Source organism: Archocentrus centrarchus, chromosome 11 (genome assembly GCF_007364275.1).
Source record: "Archocentrus centrarchus isolate MPI-CPG fArcCen1 chromosome 11, fArcCen1, whole genome shotgun sequence".
Taxonomy (NCBI): Eukaryota; Metazoa; Chordata; class Actinopteri; order Cichliformes; family Cichlidae; genus Archocentrus; species Archocentrus centrarchus.
In genome coordinates, this window is record NC_044356.1 from 19,264,513 (window position 1) to 19,278,727 (window position 14,215).

The 14,215-nt window shown below is 42.0% G+C and overlaps 1 protein-coding gene across 2 annotated transcripts in view; it reads left to right on the plus strand.

Annotated features, from left to right (window-relative positions):
- Nucleotides 1–11,599, plus strand: part of clasp2 (cytoplasmic linker associated protein 2) — a 62,539-nt gene extending 50,940 nt beyond the window's left edge. The window contains exons 33-46 of one of the 2 annotated variants that reach the window (XM_030740747.1): nt 506–565; nt 867–869; nt 1,318–1,481; nt 2,347–2,425; nt 4,145–4,288; nt 4,810–4,953; nt 5,094–5,200; nt 5,350–5,491; nt 8,907–9,102; nt 9,193–9,386; nt 9,508–9,636; nt 9,872–10,078; nt 10,263–10,379; nt 11,429–11,599. In XM_030740747.1, the coding sequence (XP_030596607.1) occupies nt 506–565; nt 867–869; nt 1,318–1,481; nt 2,347–2,425; nt 4,145–4,288; nt 4,810–4,953; nt 5,094–5,200; nt 5,350–5,491; nt 8,907–9,102; nt 9,193–9,386; nt 9,508–9,636; nt 9,872–10,078; nt 10,263–10,379; nt 11,429–11,506 (1,764 nt within the window). In that variant the 3' untranslated portion in view covers nt 11,507–11,599. The remainder of the gene's footprint in view (nt 1–505; nt 566–866; nt 870–1,317; nt 1,482–2,346; nt 2,426–4,144; nt 4,289–4,809; nt 4,954–5,093; nt 5,201–5,349; nt 5,492–8,906; nt 9,103–9,192; nt 9,387–9,507; nt 9,637–9,871; nt 10,079–10,262; nt 10,380–11,428) is intronic. The other variant, XM_030740749.1, reaches the window with a different exon arrangement.
- Nucleotides 11,600–14,215: the final 2,616 nt, after the last annotated feature.

Here is a 14,215-nt window from a genome sequence, read left to right on the forward strand (position 1 = left end):
GGGATAAACAGGTCAAATTAGCTATCACATCTTTCTAATGAATTCATTAATAAAGGCGGGATAAATGGGTCAAAATGTTTCTTCAAATGGACACATCCTCAAATATAAACACAGGCATGGAAAGCGTGCATTGGACTGTTTTCTAACAGCATGCCACACCTGACTGCGTGTGCCCTCTCGCTCGCTGCCGTCCTATGGGATTGCTCTGTCACTGTTCAGCAGCCAATCCACTGGCTGTGCTCTTCACATCCGCTGGCTCTTCCCTCTCTTTCCCTTCTCTACCTGCAGTCTGAGTCGACAACACTGACCGTTCACACACTCGGAAGCACACACGTGTACACATTTGGGCTGCCCGCTCTCTCCCCTGACTAACCAGCTGTGATTCGGCCTCTCTAACACTGCCACTTCTCTCCTATCGTCTTGAGTGCTTCTCACACGTGTCGTAAGCTGTGTGAGCTCCTCCCCTTCCCCTCGTTTGACATTTTGACGATTTGATGAATTTCAGCGAGACTCCGGCAGGGTGTACGGCACGGCAGAATCCGGTATAAGCTCAGCCTCCTTCAAGGTACTGCATCTCACCAGTGATCTCCATCTGTCTGTCTCACACCACTCCTCTTCCTACTTCTTTCATCTTATCTCCCATTTATTATCTGTCAATTTTTATTTCTTTTCAGCCTGCATAGACTTCTTCTCAAATTTCTCCCATGTTAGGAGAAATACCTAAAGATGCTCAAATATATTTGAAAACACTGTGTTGAAATTGAAGATGCTGAGTGTACTCTCACTCACTGAGTACATGTTTTGTGATGATGCTAATAGATGTTTCTCTTTCCCTCATGCCACCCCCCCTCCGGAACTCTCTGTAGAGAGTAAGTCTGGCCAATCATTGTGTTTAAGCTTTGTGTTTGGATGAAAATTTGCTTCATTAATCTGATTGGGCATTCAGTTACCAAGGCAACTACATAACACTTACTAACCCACCTTACTGAATGTCGCCTGTAACTCCACTACACTATTAAAATCAACTACTGGCATGTAGAGATGGTCCCCACACATTGCGATTGTCTTGTTTTAATTTTGTGTGATTTAAGACTTAATTGGTGACTGGGAGTGATGGTGAGCTGCTGAAATAATGAGTGAAACACCACTAACTCAGAGAACTAATGCTGATCTCATATCATCTGCCTTCAGCCTAATCCAATAAAACAAAGCAGGAGTGCCTGTATGCGTGTTCGTGTGTGCATGGCGTGTTTTGTGAGTAAGCGATTAGTTGTGCAGTGTGTAACCTAAACTGTATGTGTGTGTGTGTGTTTTTAGGTATTCAGTATGTTCTTGGAGACGCTGGTAGATTTCATCCAGGTCCATAAGGACGACCTGCAAGACTGGTTGTTTGTCCTGCTTACACAGCTGCTGAAGAAGATGGGAGCGGACCTGCTGGGCTCCGTGCAAGCCAAAGTCCAGAGAGCCCTGGATGTCACAAGGTGGGTTTCACACTCACATACAGACAAGCATTTAAAATGTAAGATTCAAAAAAGTGGCTTTTAACTAATTCTACCAATACGGTGCTGCTCTGGTTATGTCTTTTATGACTATTGCTCTGAAGTAGGGGCATCAAACATGTTTTACTTTCTGGGCTACATACAGCCCAATTTCCCTGAGATTTCTCAAAGAAAATAAATCCAAATTCCACGATCTCTCACTCTCACAGTCTGTTCCAGCTGTCATAGGGCGAAAGGCAGTGTACACCCTGTACGGTCACCAGCATGTTGCAGGGCTATACAGAAAATAGTGGGGGGGAAAAAACAAGAATGTTTATTTAATGGAATACTAACAATAAAAAAAAATGGCTCATTAATGGTTTACGTTTTACATACTTACTTTACTTACTCTGTCCCAGGCCGTGGGTAATGTCTTTGTCAGCAAGAAGACTGTAAAACTGACATAAAATGTTATGTCTGAAATTTCTGCTGCCCTCCTTTGCAATTTTCACATTTTCCAAAGCCTTTTAGCATCCCAGGTTGGAGTCTTTGACGGGCTGGTTCTGGCCTGCAGGCCTTATGTTTGACACCCCTGCTCTAAAGTGTTATTGGTGTGAGTCTTACACTGACTGCTTTCCTTCAAACAGCAACCTTCAGAGTCAAGAGTCGGTCCTTTTTTTTTAACGTTATTTCAATTGTTTAGTTGGACAAGATAACTGAATTTCTTCACTTGACCTCGATCTGGTTTGCAGAACAAGTTGTAACAAAATCACTGCTTTGCCTCTTTGACAGTCCGTGAACTTTATTTTTAAGAGGAATGTTATGGCACACAAAGTGAAATCTAAATGTGTTATTTTTTCTCCTGCAGAGAATGTTTTCCCAATGACCTCCAGTTTACTATTCTCATGAGGTTCACTGTGGACCAAACACAGACGCCCAACCTCAAGGTAAATGACAAGTTAATATAATATATGTGTGTTTTTTCTGTATGTGAGAGAGAGCTGAGTGTGCAAATGTCTGTGTAAGGGATTGGTTGGGAAGCATGCACTTAAAGCTGGAAATTCAACTGACTGCTGTACTAATATTATTACATGCCTGCCCATTGTTGGCTCTGCGTCCCAAAACCCTGAATCCTGGGCTGTGATTGGTTAGCGATTGATCGAGCCACTCCACTGGCTTCCTTCAAGCTTTCCTCCTCAAACTCCTTATTCATCCTTACCTAGCACACCGCTTTTTCTGCTACTTCATTCCTCAAGACTTAACCATTCTTATCTTTTAATGGTTCGTGACACTCCTGCCTCCTCCTACACCCCTTTTCTGCCTGATGTTTAACCCCTTTCCCACTATTTCTTATCAGTCTTTATTCTCTCTCCCTTCCCATTAGGCTTGGGCAATGAAAGGATGTTACCAACAGCAGAATTCACCTCCTACTGCAAATATTAGATTTATGAAAACTTAAATCAATCATAAGTGTATATTTTTCAATGTTTGCTATATCCAACCCCTCTGTCATGTTAGAGGTACCTTGATACACATCCTAACTGTTGCGTGTAATCTCAAATATTTATGAAATATGGCTGCTTAAAGTGTAATGATAGAACTTCATGAAGAAGCTCCTGTTTTTAAACACTTAGACTTATTATTACTTATTACTATTAGACAGTATTATTAAGCATTTAAACTGCTGTATAAGCCACCCTTTTGTGTTGGCATATATAGTGCCACAGCTCTTAACTGACACTGTCTCTCAGAAAGATTTACAGACTTTTTCATTGCTTTGCAAAATCGTACAGTCCAATTTCAGTATCGCCCAAGTCTACTTTTCCATCTTTTTACTCCTCCTCTACCCTCTCCACCCTCCTGCCTGCTTTCATCTCTTGCCCCCACAACACCAGCCTTCCCTACCCTCGACTCCCTGTCCTCTCCTACCCTCGTCTCCCTGTCCTCCCCTGTTCTCCTCTGTCCTCGTCTCCCTGTCTCTCTCCGTTGATTGACACGGTGCTTCTCCTCTCTCTCTCTGAAGCCTGTGCGGAGCTCGTGTTGCGGGCGAGGGCGAGGCAGGGGAGGGTCCGGGGTAAAATTGTTCCCCCCCAGAGCGCGGCGCCACGCCTGCTCTCTAGACGAGCAGGCCGCAGCCTGGAGCCAGTCCTCCCAGGTCAGTGCGCTCCGGGGGGAGCAATTATATGGCGCGCACGATGCTACTAAGTGATTTTGGAGGAAGTTCTGGTCCTTGAGGTGCATTTGTAGAGAGACGAGGGAGAGGAAAATCAGGGCAGGAGTCATTTGTGGCATTTCAGAGGCTGAGTTGAATGTTTGCATTTCTCGGTTCTTTTATATTGTCATTTGCCATTATTTTTATGTTGATTTTATTTATTTATTTATTTATTTATTTTCTTACTGTATAAAGCATGACCATGACTGTATTTTGATCTTCTCACTCATTCATCAGATCATTTGATTTTCAGACCTGCAAGAGATGCACAATCTGCTGTGGTTGTACATGCTGACTCTGAACTTTGGTGGTCACTTTTTTCCCCATCCGTGTGTTTGTGGTTTTGGTTGTTACTGTGTTTGTGTTTTTTTGCAGGTGAATATTGGCTATGCATTTTCCCCATTATCAGTCAGCTTCCTAACAATATGTATAAATGTGTCTGTTTGTGTTGCAGGTGAAGGTGGCTATTCTGAAGTACATCGAGACACTGACGTTACAGATGGAAGCTCCAGACTTTGTGAACTCCAGCGAGACTCGACTGGCTGTTTCCCGCATCATCACCTGGACAACTGAACCCAAGAGCTCTGATGTCAGAAAGGTATTGTTTCACACACACACACACAACATCATGTGTGGTCTTGCCAATAGGCCCCTTAGGCTATGTGACAACAGCAGTTCATCTACATTTAATGCATGTCAAATTTTGAGAGGTATTTAATTAAAGAAACATATCAGGTGAATCTGGATGCTACAACAAAAGCAGGAAAAGTATATGTTGCCTTTTTTACATCAACACAATGCCAGTTCTTCTTTGGTGCCTTTTAAGAAGTAGCACACATTTCAACAGGTTTGAGAATAAATTATTGCACAGCATTACTAGCAGAAGTTTTCTGTCTTTGATTACCTGGCTTCAGATCAACCATCTGCAAATGTCTTTTAGGTTTCTCTCAAAATTATAAACTTGCTTCTCAGTTCAAAATCACAAAGTGAAAAAAAGCTTTGAGCCAAATGCCACCTCACAACCTCACTTCCATGGCTAATTACAGTATTACTGGCAAGAGCTGCCACCCTCTTTGGTCCACTAAATGCAAAGGATGGTGTGTGTTTTATGTGTAACAGGCAGCCCAGTCGGTGCTAATCGCCCTGTTCCAGCTCAACACTCCAGAATTCACCATGCTGTTGGCAGCTCTGCCCAAGACCTTCCAGGACGGGGCCACCAAGCTGCTTCAAAACCACCTGAAGAACACAGGCAATGCTGCACAGGTAAAGCACACTCTGACTCTAAAGTGTAAGTACACACAGGAGTAGGGAGCACTTCAGATACACTGTTTACGCTTAGGCTGTCAATCATTATACTGTGACAATAATGGCATACCTTTTTGTTGTTTTTGTTACATTCTCAGGCACCAATGGGCAGCCCTTTGACACGTCACACCCCACGATCACCAGCCAGCTGGTCCAGTCCAGTCACTTCCCCCACTAACACGTCCCAGAACACCCCCTCACCATGGTATTACACACTTCTCTCACAACTAGTCTTGGACTGTTATACTGTTATACAGTATAACAGTATTTTAGGCTGTTTTATAGCCAAATATATAGTGGAGAAAAAAAACAATAAGCTTGCAAATTACAGCATCTTTTCCTGTGTCTGTGCAGTGCTTTTGACTATGACACAGAAAACATGAATTCAGAGGACATCTACAGCTCACTGAAAGGTGTCACCGAGGCGATCCAAAACTTCAGCGTTCGCAGCCAAGAAGACATGAATGAACCCGTCCAGCGGCGAGATGGAGAGGAGGTGAGTGGAGGAGGCGAAGGGATGCTATGTGTCACGGCTGCTGGAAAACTTCCCAACTGCTGCTGTTTTTTGTAATTTTTATAAATATCTTTGTTTTTATACATGTTTATACTTTCGTAGTCATTGACACAGTACTGTGATACGTTTCATGAAAGGGTCGAATCCTCCCTCAAACAAAACAAGTTGATTTATCTCACTTGCTATGAAGGAGTGGAAGTGTTATAACCAAATGTAATAACCTTCTAACACTTAGGCACAAGTACCGATAAAAGGTGAAGAGAAAATTCAGTTCAGTTCTTGGGTTGCAAAACCTGCGTTATTTGGAAACTGGCACTGATTGCCAGACAGCTACAAAAAGTGTATTTATGCAACTACACCTCACATCACATTGTGTGAAGTGGGCAGGTCCCAAGTTAAACATTTCTCAACTTTGAGGCGAGCAATTGAAACAACTACAAATGGAAGAAAATATTACCGTTGAGTAACCACTAAGAGGGTGATCAAAAGTAATGAAACCAAAAGGTTACACCTGCAGGAACTGTTCGCCCATGAAAATTCATGCCATGAAGCTCCTGGTACACAGTTTTTGTGCTGATGTTAATGGCAGAGGAGGTTTGGAGCTCTGCTGTTATTGAGTGAGCAGAGTGTTGGTGACTTTAAAGCATTATACACCTCAGTTATGACCCCAATCTGTAACTTTATATGGTCTGACACTTAGTGGCTGAGTTGCTGTGGTTCCTAAACACTCTCACTTTGCAATAACACGACTTGCATCTTTAATCCCAAAATCAGCTGTAATGATCAACCAGCCTGGGACCGGAATTGGCAGATTTCCAAGCACACTCGGCCCAGACCGGTGACCAGCCGGTCAGTCACACATGTCCAATTGCAAGCCAGACCCTTTCGTGCATGTGCAGCATAGCGCCTATTTTCCAGCAGCACACTCACAGCCGCACGCTAACATGTTGTTTATGTGACAGACACAAATTAAATCATGGAGGCACCACCACAAAAACATTTCTAACAACAAACCTAGCCAGACAAATCATCCTCACCCAGCTGAACACGGACATTTCAAAGAAGCTAGCAAAGGCAAAGTAGCTAAAGCTAAAGCTGTTCAGAGCTCGGAGCCAGCCACAAACCAGCAGCCTCAGTATGAGCAAAGGATCTAAGCAGTTTCAAGGAAAATTATGGAGATGGGTAAAAAGAGAGAAAAGAGCTGATATGCTTTTATCTTATCTGAATTTATAAACGTAGTGGGAAATGATGTAAGTACCTGACATTTCTTTTGTCTATAAATCTGCACCTGCTTTTGTTTGGAAAGGCAAAACTTGTCAGGTAAAGGTGGGTTTACAGCAGCTGATTTTCAGTGAATTATTTGTACCTCTTTCCAGTAGCAGAGCACTTCATTTTCAGAACTGTTTGAGGGAGAGAAGATCCTGTAACTTACTGCAGTTTGGGGGAAATTGTAAAGTTTAATCATGTCCTACATTATGATAATAACATTTTGCATTAAAGAAAAGTTGATTTTTGTTTGTATATGCTGTCAGCTATAGTTGTAAGAAAATCAGAATCGGCCAAGAAAATTGCAATCGGTGCATCTCTAAGATGAAACTATGGCATCCTATTACAGCACCATGCTCAGATTCAGTGAGCTCTTCAGAATGATCCATCCTTTCATAATGCTTATAAAGGCAGGCATGGTTAGGTGCTTGACTTTATACACCTGTAGCAATAGGACTGAAAACACCTAAATTCAAAGATTAAAAGATGTGGTCCAATACTTTCGTTCTTATAGTATATATTAAAGGGTTACCTTTGACTAATAACCAGTCACCATGATGCAAAGCATGATGAGCAAATTGCTTTATATGTAGGCGGGCTTTTGAATGCTGTCTTTGTTTTGATGCCACATGAAAAACAACGCTGTGTTAACACAAGTAGCCATACACCATGATCACCACAGTAGTATCAAAGAAGAAGTAACGATATAGAAAAAATTTTTTTTTTTACAAGTTTTGATACTCAGTGCTGTGGGCACATTTCAGTCTGCACATTTCAGTCTGCACTCAAAAAGTAATGTGTCCTCTTTTGGCCCTCCAACATGTTTTTCAAGACTTGCAAAGGCCTGAAACACACACACAGGTGTACTGTAGGAGATCCTGATATCTGATCTGCCCCACCACCCCTCATGTAGTCTGGGAAGTGAGACGCATACATCAAGTGTTTATGGAACACTGTGAAAAATAATCCTCTATAGCCACTGATAAAATCCTGTTTGTTTTATATAAACCTAGCTGCTGAAAAGCATCCTCGTTATTATTTTGTGTAGGTAGTCTGCTCGTTCAGTACAAATTTATGACTTCAGACGTCATGCCAGGTCTTATTTGCAGCCCCGTGCAGTGACCCCGGCTCCTTTTAAGGACGCAGTGTACTCTACTACAGAGGTGTGACCTCCTGACATTTTCCTCATGAGATGCAGCTGAAACCCAACCGGCCCACATGTCATCAGCCTGCCAATCACAGCACACCTGACTCATCAAACCCCCACTCAGATCGTAGCCATTTAGTGGTTTGAGTGTAAATATACACATACAAGTAAGAGCACCTTAAACCTCATCCCCCTGCTTGGCTCCTCACCTGGCCCTTCATGTGTCTGCCCTCATAGGTTATGGGGTTGTTTTTCTGTTTGTTCATTTTGTTTTTATACCCTCACATTTAGAAAACCACATGCTCTCTAAAAAAGGAAACTTCATCCAAAATGTCCTGATACATTAATGAATTTAAAAAAAAAATCAAACTATGTTTTGGTGTCTTTTTTTTTTTTTTTTTTTTTTTGAAAGAGTTTCCATAGTTACTTCTGAGTTGTTTCATCATCTGTCATTTCAGCTCCCCAGAGAAATCTACCAGGGAAAACAAAAGCACGTTCTTCCTGTTTTCATTACACAACTGAGGTGTGATTTTCCTGCCAGATTTCTTGCCCAATGGCAGACAGAATTGCAGAGTGAAACCGAGGCTTGTACACAACTCATTTACAGACTTATGGTGTCATCATTCTGTAGATGCTACAGTGGGCAATTAATTATTTTATATTAAGTTAAAGCAAAAAACGTGCAGAAATTTAAAAGCCCAATTACTTATTATCATGATTGCTAATAAATGTAGAAGCTTCGCACTTTAATATCAGTCACCTGTTCAAGTGCATTTTTCTTTTAAAGAGTGCAAAATTAAAACTCATTAAACCAAAGGTTGTTCACAGAAGGCTTTACAATTTACAGGATGAATATTGAATAACTGTACAATGAACTCCTTTAGGCCTAAAAATATCCTAATTTCTCTTTGATTTAGAACAAATGAACCGACACAAAGACAAAGCATCTGTATCATGTATTTTTCTTCCATCTTAATTTTTTAGGGGGGCAGCGGGATAGATGGAAGAGTGTCAGAAATGGGCGACAGCGGCCGCATGGCTCTCGACAACAAGACTTCACTCCTCAACACCCCCCTGCTCTCCTCCAGCCCCCGAGTATCCCGCGAGCACTTCTCTGACTCTCCCTTCAAACACAGCCGCAAAGACACCAGCCTGGACGACTCCGAGCATCTCACCGACGGTACACAAAAGCATTCTGACAGAAAAACACAGACAGCAACCCCAAGATAACAGTAACATGAGTTATTTCCGGCCACGTGTCTCCTCACAGACAGCAGCCTGGACCAGTCGGAGCTGGTGGCTGAGCTGCTCAAGGAGTTATCCAATCACAACGAGCGCATAGAAGAGAGGAAGGCGGCACTGTGTGAGCTGCTGAAGCTAATCCGTGAAAACACCCTGCAGGTGTGGGATGAACACTTCAAGACCATCCTGCTGCTACTCCTCGAGACAATGGGCGACAGAGAGGTACACACATATTCACCCGCGCACACACACACACTTCAAGTCTGTAACAACCAAATGAAAGAAGGAAAAAAAAAAAAAAAAAAACACCAGTCGTTGCCTTTCATCTTAAATCTTCTCTCAGCATGTGATCCGAACGCTGGCTCTGCGGGTGCTGAGGGAGATTCTCAGCAAGCAGCCCTGGAGGTTTAAGAACTACGCAGAACTCACCATCATGAAGGCCCTGGAGGCTCACAAAGACCCTCACAAGGAGGTACATTTATACACACACACAAATCTGCTCACTAAGAAGCTGATTTTTACCACAAAGCATTAACAGACTATGAAGGGTTGTTGCTTAAGACTGGTGTATTTAATTTATCGATGATCAAAGCTGGAGGTTTAAAAAAAATTAAGAAGCTCCATGATTATCACATGGTCATATTTTTATTTTCAGACCAGTGCATTCTTGAACAGCTTTAATCGAATGTTTTTCTGCTTTTCCGCAGGTGGTACGAGCAGCTGAGGAGACAGCAGCCATGTTGGCATTGTCCATCAGTCCAGACCAGTGTATCAAGGTGTTGTGTCCCATTATCCAGTCAGCTGATTACCCCATCAACCTGGCTGCCATCAAGATGCAGACCAAAGTGGTGGAGAGGATTCCTCGCGAAGGCCTGATCAGCCTGCTGCCAGAGATTGTGCCAGGACTCATACAGGTAACGCAGCTAATATATTTAACTGTTAATTCAGGGGATTAAAAGAATTCATCTTGCAATATTGTAATTATCTGTTGTGATTGAACAGCAATTCTTAGCTTTATCACACACAACCTTCACATTCATGCAGTTGTTTTGAAGAAAGGTCTGCAGATCTGTAACCTGCTGTTATCTGGCTGAACAGGGTTACGACAACTCTGAGAGCAGCGTGAGGAAAGCCTGCGTGTTCTGCCTGGTGGCCATCTATTCAGTGATAGGAGAGGACCTCAAACCTCACCTCAGCCAACTCTCCAGCAGCAAGGTGACCAGCACGTGAAACTTGGATTCGTCATAAACCCGCTCACTAAAGATTTATACACCCCCCCCCCCCCCCCCCCCCCTTTCTCCGTTGAAACTTTTATTTAGAAAAATGACATTTATAATTTTAAGACTCCTGCAAATACTGTGAGCAGTTTTGTTAGTAAAATATTAAAGAACAAGTTAAACCTGTGGGGCTGTAGCTAAAAACTGGTGGTGGCTGTGACGTGATGCAGTTTGTTCTCCACCAAGTAATTGCATAACAAACTGCATTACTTTAAAGAAAAGTAACAAGTAATGTGTAGTACATCATTATTTTTTTTTTTAAGTTATGTATCCAACACTGGTAAAGACAGACAGGTTTCTGGGTCTGAAAAAATCACGCCAATGACTTAAACCTGCATTCTTGCTAAAGGCCAACAGAGGGCGGCTCCTCTGATTGCAAAACCTATAGTTCAATTGTATAGAAGTCTATGAGAAAAATGACCCTTCTTGATTCATATGTGATCTCAGTAAGTAGTTACCCAGTGATCTCTAGATGTGAGTCTTATTGAAAATGGCATGAAGTTCATTTTTTCCTGTTTAGAGTAAAATAAATTATTTAGACAGTGGCTGCTGTACAAATATGCAGTGTCCTCTATTTCCATTGCTTACATGTGGTTTTAAAAAACATGACAACCAAAATGCTCAAGTGCCTGTTGCACAAAGCAGTAGGCAGCATTACAATGGCTGCGTCCATCTTTTTTAGTCTATGGCAAAAACCATAAAAGATGATTGAACTCAGTTACATAAAGAGGTTTATTATATAAGTGTGTAAAATAATTACTATGCTTCCAAGTGTGTAAAGTTTATCAGCTACAGATTGGTCTGTTCTTTGTAATGAACCACAGGAAGAAGTCACTTTTCAATAATAGCCATGTGATAGAAAGGAACCCAAAAAGATGCTGAAAATATATCCACTGCATGACAATACACATTTTATAATTTTCAGCATCTCTTGGCCTGCACACATTATTTCATTCATGTGATCCTCTTCTGTTTTTCTATCTGCAGCTGAAGCTGTTGAACCTGTACATCAAGCGCGCCCAGTCCGGCTCCACTGGCAGCGAGCCCCCAGCCGAGGGGCTATAGGAAACAGAGCGCCATCCCACAGGGCAACTACAGAACTGCAACTATGCCCACCTTCAAACATACAACATAAACCATCCGTTCATGAGAACACAGCAACACAGACTGAGAACAAAACACTCACAGGCGCAAACTACATGCAACGCACACACACACACATACACACGCACACAGCTGTTAGGTACACACAGTCATGACACGGAGGAGAGGAGAATCATAGTTCTGCTCACCATTTCTTAGGATCCCCTCTGACTGAACTGAACCTTCGAACTCATATTCAATTAAAACAGACATACGGTCACATTCTCCACAGGTTTGGCACTACTCACTCAAGGATGAAGATATCTAATGTCCATCCTGTCCGCTCCTCTTTGTATTCACAACACTGTCCCTTCTGAACAGTATCTTGATGTCAACAGGAAGTGGTGCATCTGCATGGTTCTCATTTCTCTGGGCGATAATATTCCTGAAACAGCTCAAACGGTGCTGTCTCCTCGTTTCCTTCTCAAACACTGAGTGACTGGGGCCAGGTAGACAGGAATGTAATTTTACATTGTGTTATAGCTTGGATTTATTTTACGCAGAGAGGTTTTACTGCAGTGGTTTTTAATACCCGGAGTTTTCGCTCTCACTCAGACATCAACACATGTTTCAAAAAAGGTGCTGACAAGCCTGAACGGTACGACCACCGACCCCCAGCACTGCAGCACTAACGCGAGTCACAGCGGGTCCTTCCTGCTCAGAGCAAATACAGAGCATACAGATTCCAAAATCTAGGAGGCGTTATGTGCTTAGCTATGCATGAGACTAAATTTAAAATAAAAAAAACTTTTTGTTGGGATCTGATGTCGGAGTGGCCTGACTGGGGTTTTAAATTGATGTGAACAGTGTCCGCCCCTTTCAGATAAATCCATGATGTCCTCCATTTCTCCCATCTCGGATCGGTTCTGGGCAACACGGTGAGGAAGATGGCTACTTACTACATGAAGTATGACAGGACATGGCTTATTATCACATAGTGGATATGTATCTATATATGATATAAAAATGGAATATCCAAATAACAGTGTCATTTAGGGAAGTTCCCCAGAGGGGGGTGCACACGCGCACCTGTGCCCATCCTTTTTATTTTTCTCTCTCACACACTTTTGTTTTTCTCTGCTGAGAAATTTGTAGAAATTTATTTACAGCGCTGAAAAAAAAAAAAGTCACGTCTCACTTTTCTCCTGTTCATGTCTTTCTTTCCTTCCTCTTCTTGTAACATTCTAGTTTTCACTGTTGTTTCCTCCGTGCATTTACAAAGCTGTGCTTACAATAAAAATAAAGAACTTGTACAGATCGTGATAAGCCTCGCCTCTTTTAATTTCTGCAGTATAATCGAGTCCCGCTGTAAAGTGGTGGGCAGAAATACAGTGCATGTATGCAGTAGGTGCATGAATAGTGCTGCGCTTAGAACAGCACTATTCATGCAATTCAAGAGGACAGATCTGTTAAATGCAAACTACTTGCTGCTGTTTACCTGACCCAGGATAAGTGATAAACCCTCTGCAGTACCTTATCAGTATTTGGTAGTGCTAGCAATGCCTTAAAGGAACAGTTCACAGTTGTAAGAAATTGGTGAAAATGTGCATCTTTTATTTTTCTTGCTTTGACAAACACTAAGAGATCTGGAGTTTAGTTTACTGTCCAATAAAGCAGTGGCTTTTCCCAGCTGTCGCTCTCCTGCAAAGAGCTGCAGCAGGTGGGAAAATGTGGACTTGTTAAGAAACATGTTAAGAAAGTGGGCTAATCCACACATGGCATAAAAGATAACATTTAAGCCTTATGCAACATAGCTATTTGTGAAACCGGTGCTACATTTCATGTATGCATCTGTCCTCTGAGCTGTAAATTTAGGAACAGCTAAAGAGGGTCCCAGATACAGTCTGACCTGTAAACCCCCTGGCCTCTCTGCACTCATCTCTAACCTGCCAAGAATCTGCAGTTAATACTGCGTCTGTCCTCAAAACAATTCACAACGTCTGAGTTGAAAGTGGCGTGTTTAGCAGAGTCAGTTTAAAATGTAAACTGACTCTGATGTTTTGCAGGTAACATTTAAGCTGAGGATCTATGAGACTAACTGTGGGAGGTCTCTGGCTCAGAAATCTTTAGTTTTTGTCAGATTTCTGCATAAATTAGCCTTAATTTCTTAGGAGAAGACTTTGCTCTAAGAGAGTGTTATTGTTCAGAAAGAAAGGGTTTATTACCTATTTATTGGATATTTTGAGAGGACAATCAAATCTCCAGATGGTCAGAGGTTTACATACACAAATCATGAATGTCCTGGTTTTTGTCTTTTTAATGATTTCTTTTAACTGTTCTTTTTCCAGGGTGGAGTGATTGTCCATCATACATCTAATGACTCTTGAAAAAACAAGAATTGGGTGCACAAGTTTGAATTTATTTTGGATTTTCTCTAATCCGCACAGGGTCTAAAGCATACATACATACAGGCTCAAATATAAACATAAACCACAGCTAATTGGTTAAATGTCCCTGAGCAATTTGCACCTCGATCAGACGCTTTTGGTTTCCATCAATTCTGACCACTCTTCCTGGCAGAGTACTATACTACCATCACCATGCTTGGCAGTTGGTACAGTGTTCTTAGGTTTGAAAGAGCAGATACTTTTTATATGATTGTTAATTAGCCTTTGAATGTAATAAATTTGC